Source organism: Propithecus coquereli, unplaced genomic scaffold, assembly GCF_000956105.1.
Source record: "Propithecus coquereli isolate 6110/MARCELLA unplaced genomic scaffold, Pcoq_1.0 Scaffold480, whole genome shotgun sequence".
Classification (NCBI taxonomy): Eukaryota; Metazoa; Chordata; class Mammalia; order Primates; family Indriidae; genus Propithecus; species Propithecus coquereli.
In genome coordinates, this window is record NW_012150619.1 from 1152375 (window position 1) to 1162178 (window position 9804).

General features: G+C 51.5%; 1 protein-coding gene across 1 annotated transcript in view; it reads right to left on the reverse strand.

Moving 5' to 3' along the window:
• TBC1D22A (TBC1 domain family, member 22A) overlaps positions 1–9804 on the reverse strand; it is a 355619-nt gene that overhangs the window by 48191 nt on the left and 297624 nt on the right. Inside the window, exon 12 of the mRNA XM_012655585.1 lies at positions 4326–4421. Coding sequence (XP_012511039.1) covers positions 4326–4421 — 96 coding nt within the window. The remainder of the gene's footprint in view (positions 1–4325; positions 4422–9804) is intronic.

Here is a 9804-nt window from a genome sequence, read left to right on the forward strand (position 1 = left end):
GTGCCATCTCCCTTTGTGTCTAGGGGGCTTGCTCTCTTTAACGTTCAAAACGACAGCCCCAGCTCCTTACTGTGGGGATTTTGCAGCCTCAAGGGGTGTTTCCGCCCCACACGGCTCGCAGGTGGGCAGTCCCTGGGGCTGGCAGGGCAGGAATGGTCTGCCTGGGCAGCACCCTCTCAGCCAGGCCCAGGCGGAAGGCTGGCCAGGATGGGGAGCAGAGGGGCGGAGGCTGGAGGATGGTGGCAGTTGGACCCCTAGCACCTGCGAAGCCAAACTGGGAAGCGCAGACTTTGGGGGATAATATGGATATAATGCGGATTCTCTAGGACGGCTTATTTTCAAATTTTACAACGCTGCACTTAGAAATCAGCAAAGACCCCAGTAACGCCAACATCTAGCAACATCTGGTGCAGCTCACACTACAGCTCCCGTCAGTCACAACGGGCACACGCACGCCCCCCGCGAGACGTGGCTGCGGTTCTCGTCCAGGACTCGTGCCCCAGCAACGGGAGCCATGGGAAGTTTCTGAGCAGGTCCTGACACACGGGAGCCAGTGCTTCTAGGGCTTATTGGGCCACGGGTGCCCAAGGAGGGTCTGCAGGCCTGAATCGGCTGGAGGGGGCAGGTCCCAGGGAAGGCAGGGGCTCCATTTGTCTCGCCCTCTCTGGGCCCTGGCATCCTCTTGTGGTAAACTAACCCACAAAGGGCAAGGATGAAGGTGGAGGGTGCCACGTGGGCCCCAGGGGACACGACAACTTCCACAGAGGGGAGCTCCTTCCACCCCCAAGACGCCACCGAAGTCTGGTTGGGAAAAGGCAGGCAGGAGGCAGAGTCCAAGCTGCCGGGGCTGAGGCCCGAGCTCCAGGGGCCGGCAGAGGCAGGAGCTGTGCTGCGAGAGGCCCCGCTGGGCATCCTCCTGCAGAGCCTGCAGGCGCTGGGCAGTGCCGGGGAGGGCCACGGAGACTGGGTCCAGACGGCGCGCAGGATTAGAGGGAGAGCTGCCGAGAGAGGCGACGGCCCTTCTGAGCACCAGCAAGCTCTGGCAGGGGAGACGGCAAATTCTCCAGGAAAAGCCCGAACTCTGGCCCAGCACTCAGGACGGGCGGGAGCGTGCACTCCGGAAGGTGCTTGCCGTCCAGGGAGCAGGAGGTCCCGGATGGGACCAGACCTTGCTGGACGAGTCTCAAAAGCTGAGGGACACGGGAAAGAGGCAGAGCCTCCACTTCCACTTCCTGCCCAAGCTTTCCAGAATCAAACACGGGGAAACACAACTCACCGCCCCCCCGCCGGCCCCGCACAGCCTGGCTCCACCGTCTAACACCAGCAGAGGCTCTGCCTTTCTTTTGGGAATAACTTGTCCTCTAAAAAGGATTCTGTTCCTATGGAAATGACTTAAAGCAACACATTATTTCCCAAGGGACAAATTACAATGCTGCGAAGAACGAGGGCTTTTAAAGCTGTTTGCCATGAATGCTCTATTGCTGGGGACTGCCGCTCTGGTCTCACCACTGGAGCTGCCTTCCGTGGATGCAGGAGCATTTTCCTAAAATGTCGCAACTGCAAACTCAATTCCCCCAGGCTCGCCAGGACTCCTCGGGGTCTCTATTTAATTTCTGTTTTCTCTCATCTGCTTTCCCATCTAGCTCAGTGCCGCGCATGCATCCCGGTGCTCCGGCCTGCTCTCCACCCGGCCCGTGGCATCGAAGCACTCATTTATTCTGGGCTTACAGGGAAGATTCAGTCCTGTGGCTCCTCTGCCAGCCCCTCCTCCCCTGCTCCCCACGCGAGCTGTGGGGGCTCCAGGGCTCCCGCAGTTCATGCCACATCCCAGGCCCCACACCCCACACCCCGCGCCCCACACCCTGCGCTCCACGCCCCACGCCCCACGCCCCAGCTGCTTGGCTGCCCGTCTCCTGTCCTCCCTCAATCTCGAGTCGAGTGAGCAGGGCTCCGCCGGGAAGGCTGGCAAAACACTTCCATCAGCTGCCCAACATGCTCCCTCTAATTACAGTAGGGCAATGTCTCCAGCCAAACAGCAAACAAATCGTGTCCCTTACGTAAGAGTGTGACAAAATATGGCAGGTTGATGAATGGTAGGTGTCTTGGCGTTTGCAGCTTTCAAGGCTGCCACGAATTCTGTTGCTTTGGGCCAAGTCTGCCCCTGCCTGTGTCCCTTGGACTGGACGTCACCATCACGACAGGGTGGCAGAAAGCCTACTGCCGACCCAACGCCACCCTCCTCTTGGCCTGCCTCCCCCAACCCAGCTCAGGTACCCTGGCATCCAGCGGCCGTCCCTATCTTCTGTGCCCGCAGGGGATCACGGCCCTGCTTCAGCCCCAGGACACATGTGACATCTCACTGCACATCACTGTCACAAGAAGAGACACCACCTGTGATGCCTGTACACCCCCAGGTACACCCCACGGTCAGTGTGCACCTGGTTTTCCCTGAGTCACCTTGTGGGAAGGGGACCATCGTGGCACTGTCCCTATTTGGGAAGCAGCAGAGCAAACAGAGGAGCAAACAGAGGCAAAGCCCCCTGCGTGAGGTCCCTCGTTTCTTTATTGGTCTCTCTGCAAGCGGAAGGTGAGCTACAGCCATTCCGCGCACATGGGTGGTTTGGGGTCTGCCTGGAGTTGGGCTCCAGAGCGATTTCAGGGGACGAGGAGCCGCACGTCCACTGTTATCAGCACACACTCATATACAGCGCGCCGTGGCTTTGGGGACCCACGTCAGCCCAAGTTCTCCCCACCCCACCACCGGGCAGGGCCCACCCAAGAGGGCAGCCTTGTCTGCTTGGGGCCCCCAGGGACACTGTGTCCCCATCCAGGTGTCCCAGACACAACCGAGGCAGAAATACCTGAGACGCCTGGCCAGCACCACCCTCCTGCACCTCCCAGTGGGCAGAGAGACGCCGTGGGAGGCGGAAGCAGGCACGGTGGGGAGACGGGGGTCCCTGCGTTTCATCCGCCTCACACAGCGACGCTGCCAGTCACGGCCTCTCTCGGCACCACCACGGTCCCAAGGGGAAGTGGCGATGTGGCCCGACGGGTCAGAAGGGCCCCCAGGGCCAGCAGCTTCGCAGGAGCCTGTAGGGCGGCCAGGCCAGGGGCGTCCTCCCCATTCACAGACCGCAGGTAGCAGGCGGGGAAATGCGAGGCGGCAGCGCCGGCTGACTCCGCCCCCAACCCTGCACTGATGCTCTCCGCGGGGAAAACCGAGCCCCACGCTGACAACAAGTCAGGAGCTAAAGTAAAACCACCGGTCGAATTCCCCCCTCCACCCGTGACCGCCCGGGGCTGGTGGGCAGGCCGGGGGCCGTCTGCGGGGCCAGGCCCTGTTGGCAACTCCTGGCCCCGGCAGAGCCTGTGCCCGTCCAGCCTCCCCTGGGGCGGAGATGCAGCCGCGGGCCGCAGACCCCACGGCCCCCAGAGGGGAGCGGGCATCCCGGGAGCCCTCAGACAAGCGCAGGACAGAGGAGCCAGGAGCCGCCCGGAGCCACCACACTAGGGACGGGGACGTCCTGCCCGTCCCTTCCCCAGAGAGATGAGGGACTCAAGGGCGCGAAGCAGCAGAAAGCGACTGACTCTGGTTGTGCAGAGCCGGACCTCGCCCCAAGGCCACCCACGTCCTTGCTGCACCAGAGCCCTCTGCCAGGTGGGCGCCAGGCAGGAGGACTTCCCAGCCAGCACCTCGGGGACAGCGGGCAGCACCCTGTGCCACACGGTGCTTAGGCCGGCACACAGAAACAATGGGCCTGAGTCAGCGGCTGGGGACTCGGTGCACACGGAGTCCCCTTGGTTGAGCACAGGGCCTGGCAGGATGTGCTCTCCCACTTTGCAGCTAAGTATGCTGGCTCAGAGAGGCTAAGCAATGTGCCCCAAATCACACAGCAACCAAGTAGCCTAGCTGGCTGGGTCTAGGCTGAGTGATTTCTCTCCCAGCCCCGTCCCTAACTTGTCACGTTCCATGTACTGTGAAGAGGCTGCTGGGGACCGGAGGTCACATGCCGCCCCCTCCAGGGATCACACTGCTGAGGACACGCTGGCTCCAGGACGTTTCTGTGCGGAGCTGGTCGTGCTGCCTCATCTAGAAACTGGCAAGGTCGGCAGTGCTCCCACGGCGACCACGTGACCCAGCGCGACCACGGGACCATGGCAGGTCTGCTTCTGCAGCCCGGTGAGTCCACACAGCAGGGCCCTGGCAGGACGCAGCCAGCGCTTCCCAAAGCTCTTTCACAAATAATCCCGCCAACTAAAATTTAATAAACCTCCCCCCTAGCAGAAAACCTAACTCGGGTTCTTTTGAAACGGCATTTACTTACTTGAAAATCTCTTTCTTCTAATATTTCTTTCCTCCATCTCGTGAGAAAAGCAGCACAGACGTACAAGTGGAAATGAGAAAAGCCCTCGGGTTCAGACTGAAAGAGAAAAACGGCGAGAGAGAAACGTTAACGTGCGGAGTCGTTAACACAGCTGCGAAGTTATCTGTGACGGTCGGGGTCGTCTGGCCAGGCTCAGAGCAAAGCAAAGCCCTGCTGACTTGCTCACTTTTACTTAATACTTTAATTTCAAAATTCTCGTCCTACTAAAACAGACACCTTTTCTCTTTAGGCGCCCGCAGCCTGATGCACAGGACGTGAAGAGCAGATCACGCTCTCGGCAGCCTCAAACGCGGTTGCTCATTTTCTCCGCTTGCACAGATAATGACCAAAAATAACAAAAGACAAATTCAACAAACACTAATTCCGTGCCAGGCACAGAATCTACTCCTCGACGTAACCATACAAGGGAGGTACTCTCCCATTTCCCAGATGGGAAGACAGCCCGAGAAGTTGGATAACTCATCTGGTTGAACCCAGGTAAGCGGCAGAGCAGGCGCTGGGTCTAGGTCTACACCGAAGTCCTCGATCCTCCCAGGGAATCACCAGGGAAACGAAGCTGGTAGGAAGTCCTGGGGCGCAGAGGGACGGAGGCGGCTCGCTCCCCCTCGAATCACCACCCCGAGCCTCTCCTCACTGTCCTCAGATGTGCCCTCCCTCCTCCCCTCACTGCTCACTCCTTACTGGCCCTTGAAGCCAGGACCACCGTCGCCCCCCTCTGGGCTGACACCTCCCAGCAGGAGCACCTCTCGTCCCCTGGGGCCATCTCCTCAGTTCACCGCACACTGCCCAGGGTACTAGCTTTGTAATTCTGCCATGTCCACGTGATACCCACATGACTACTCTTAAGTTTATTAAGTTAATAAATAAAACAGACGACGCACAAGACGGTGACAGGCTATGGAAACATAATAAGGCAGGCAGGGGGATGGCAAACGGCAGCAGTGTTTGTGTGTCTGGGGGGTGGCCTACAATGTCAACATGACGGTCAGTCACCTAAGGTGACATTCAAGCAAAGATTCCAAGAGGGAAAGCCATTTAGACATGCAGGGGAGAAACGTTCTGGGCAGAAGCAGCAGGAAACACAAAGGCCCTGCGGTCGGAGACTCTGGGCATGTTCCAGAAACGGTGAGGAGACGGCACAGCTACAAGAGGGTGAGGCGAGCCACGCAGAAGCTGAGGCGGGTGGCGACGGCAGGGTGGGGTGCAGGTGCCCCCCTAAGGCCCTAGCCTTAGGCTGCTGCCTCCTTCTCTTGGCCTCGGGAGCTCTGACCTGCAGAAAGATGTGGGCTTCAAAAGGGCCTCAGCTGTCGCGCTGAGAGCAGACTTGGCGCGGGGCAGGGTGGGGAGAGGCAGCACTCGGGACAGGGCAGGGGTCTGGGCAACCATAACATCAAGACGTGCCGGCGATTCAGGCTGAGTAGCAGCAGTAGCGCTTGTGGGGTGAGGTCAAATTCTAGATGCACCCCGAAGGCTGAGCAGACAAAATGCACAGGAGATCTGGGGTAGGAGAGAAAGACAAGGACCGAGGGCAACGCCAACATTTTTGGCCTCAGCCAGTGGATGAAGCTACGACCTCCTAACACGGGGAAGGGTTTATGGAAACGTTTGTAGGAGAGAGTTTGGTGGGAAGGTCGTGATTTGTTCCTTGGACACGCCAAGTGTAAGTCACACGCTGGAAATCCAGGCGGAGATGTCAGGTGGGCACTAGACACACAAGTCCAGGAGACTGGCCGGTGGTCTGGGCCAGAAACAAACGCTGAGGACTGAACAGCCTAAAGGAATGAGCAGGGAGCTGGGGGCAGGCCCAGGGGAGTGTGAGATGGGGCGGAAGGGTCCAGTGAGGCCGCACTGGGAGGTGACCGCTGGACTGACCGTGCGGCCAGGACAGAGAGGAGGAAAACCGCAGGCAGACAGGCAGCTGCTTTATCTTGCTTTGCCGCTCTGGCTGGAGCTGGCACACGTCTTGAGCGAAACTGCTGGCACTGGGGGGCCTCCTTGCCCTCCGCCTCCTGGTTTTGAAAGGGAGGGCTGCTCTCAACATTTCACTCTGGACGATGACCTCTGCTCGAGACCTTTGTTGTAGATAACCTATAGCAGGTTAGAGAAGTTCCCTTCTGTTCCTAATTTACTAGAGTTCTTATCGTGAATGGTTACAGAATTGAATCAGATGCTTTTCCTGCATCTGCTGAGATGATAAATTGCCCTCCTTTAATCTGTTAACGTGGTGAATTACAAGAGTATCATATAATAGTTTCTTTAACGTTATGCCAACCCTGCATTCCCGGAATAGACTCGATTTGGTCACAATGTGTTATATTTTTCAATCAGGGCTAGATCCTGTCTGCTCACATTTCATTGAGGATTTCTGCGCTCATATTTTTAAGACTGGCCTCTAATTTTCGTTTCTGGACCAGTCCCTGTCTGGCTTCCGTGTGAAGGTTACGTGGCCTCTTGCTCTCTTTCCCATCTCAGGAAGAGGCCGCACGAGACTGGGATCTGTGCCCTTCAGGCGTTGGCTGGGAGCCCCGTAAAAGGGCTGGGCGTTTTGTTTGGGGAAAGACGTTTCCTCCTGATTTAATTTCTATGTGGTTATAAAACAATCCAGATTGTCTCAAATTTTTGTAAAATTTGACTTTTCTAGGAATTTGTCACCTAAATTTTTAAATTAGTTCTTAATATTCTATTTTTCTTTGAATCTCTGCTGCAATTGCAGTAATATCCTATTTGGGATTATTAATACCATTTTATGCACCTTTTTCTCATTTCAGGTGTCCATCGTGCTCGAGATTGGTTAATTTCCTTAGTCTTCTCAACGACTTTTGATGCTGAGGAGACCAGTCTCAGCTTTGCTGAGCTTTCCTACGTCCTTAATTTCTGCTCTCATCCTTACTGTTTCCTTTCTTCTACTTTGTTTCTAATTTTTTTACTGTAGATATTTTCAAACACACAAAAGTAGAGTTGCTTCTACTTATTTTTAATTAGTCAGTTCTTTTTCTAACTTAGATGATTAGCTCATTAATGTTTGGCTTTTCTTCACTGCTAATACAAGCAAGCATTTTCTCTATAAGTCTGACTTTAGCTACAGCTCAGTTTTAATGAATCTTTATTACCTTTAAGTTCTAAGACTCTTTTACTTTCTTCCTTGTTTGAATGATGGCTTATTTACCAGCAAGTTTTTGAAAATCCATAAACATATGTGGCTCATTTTTCTTTTCTTTTTAGCTATCCTTGGTAATTGCTTTGTAACTTAATTGCATTATAAGAGAATAGGATTTACATGATGCCAATTCTCTTAGATTTGCTTCGATTGCTTTTAGGAGTAGAACACAATCAATTTTCACAAACATCCCAGGAGGCAGGAGGCAGTATTGTTAGAGATCAAGAAACCACACCCTGGAGCCAGAGTGCCTGTATTTAAGTTCTGGCTCTGCCACTTCCTGTGTGATCTGGGACGAGGTACCTGGCCTCTCTGTGCCTTAGTTTCCTCACTTGTAAAATGTTATAAAGATCAAATAAATTAAACAATGTAAAGCACTTAGAATAATGCTTGGAACAAAGAAAGTAGCATATAAATGCCTGCTACTATTAGGTACGTGTTAAAAGAGCACATATTCTGGAGTTCTTGGATAAAGTGTTTTACAGAAGTCCACTAAATAAAGTTATTCAATAGTGTTTTTCAAATCTCCTATAAATCCTTACTGGTGTTTTTCATCTGCTGATTATCTGTCATTAACTGAGCAGTATGTTAAAAACTCCCATTATGATAGTGGATTTATATGATTTCTCCTTATAGTTCTGCCAATCTTTGTTCTATATATTTTGAAGCTCTGTTATTAGGAGCACACAAATGCAAAGTTGTTTTATTTTCCTGGTGTATTGAACGGTATCTATATATATATTACCTTCTGTATCTCAAGCAATGCTTTGCTCTAAAGACTTTGATGTGGGGACCAGGAGTCTGATATGACTGTAAGTATATATCATTTTTGGTGTGTAATTTATTTATTTTAAACAGCTTTATTGAGGTCTAACTGACATACAATAAACTTCACATATGTGAAGTTGACAATTTGATAAGTTTTGAAATACGCATACACCTGTGAAAACACCATCACAGTCGAGGCAGTGAACACATCTACCATCCCCAAAAGCCTTCCTGGGCTCACGCGTGCATCCCCCCCACCCCTCCCGGTCCCCAGACAATCATGATCTACAGGTGTCACAGAACATTAGTTTACATTTCCTATACTTTTAAATCAATGGAATCGTACAGTATGTACTTCTTTGGGTCTGGCTTATTTCACTCAGGATTATTATTTTGAGACACACCCATGACATTACGTGTACCAACAGTTCATTCTCTGTAAATGCCGAGTAGCACTCCACCACATAGAGATGCCGCAGTTTATTCATTCATTCACCTCTTGATGGACACCGAGTTGCTCCCAGTTCTTGGCTATTACACAGAGAGTTGCTATGAACATTTGCCTGCAAATCTTTGTATGGACCTATGATGTCATTTGTTTGGATAAATACCTAGGAGTAGAATAGCTGGATGATATGGTAGGAGTATGTTTAACTTCTGAAGAAACTGTGGAACTATTTTCCACAGTGGTTGTACCATTTACATTCCCACAAGCAGTACATCACATTTGACATGGTCACTCTTTAATACTACCCATTCTAATAGGCTCATGGTAGCATCTCATCACAGTTTAAATTACATATTTACATTCCTATAATGACTATAACTTTGGACATTTTTTCATGTGCTTATTTTACATTCCTTAATTGTTTATTCAAATTTTTTTACACAGTTTATTACTGAGTTTTGAGAATTATTTTCTATATGTTGCAGACATAAATCTTAGATATATGCTTTGCAAATATTTTCTTCCAATCTGTAACTTCTTTTTTCATTGTCTTAACAGTGACTTTTGAAGAGCATAAGTTTTAAATTCTAACGAAATTCAATCTCCTAATTTATTCTTTTATGGATCGTGCTTTTGGTGTCGTACCTAAGAAATCTTTGCCTAAGTCAAGAGCACAAAGGCTTTCTTCTAGAAGTTTTGTAGTTTTAAGTTTTACATTTAGGTCTATGATCCATTTTGAATTAATTTTTGCATATGACATAAAGTATGGATTGAAGTTCATTTTCACGCACCTGGATATCCGATTGTTCCAGCAATTTGCTAAAAAACTATCCCTTCTCCACTGAATTAAAAATCAGGTAATGCCAGCCCTCCGTTTTTGTTCTTCTGTTTCTAAGTTGTTTTGGCTAATTTAAGTCTTTTGCATTTTCATATAAATTTTAGAACCAGTTTGTTGATTTCTACAAAAAAGCTTGCTGGGATTTTGAATTGGAATTGCATCAAATCTATAGATCAATTCGAGAGGATTAGCCTCTTAACAATAGTGG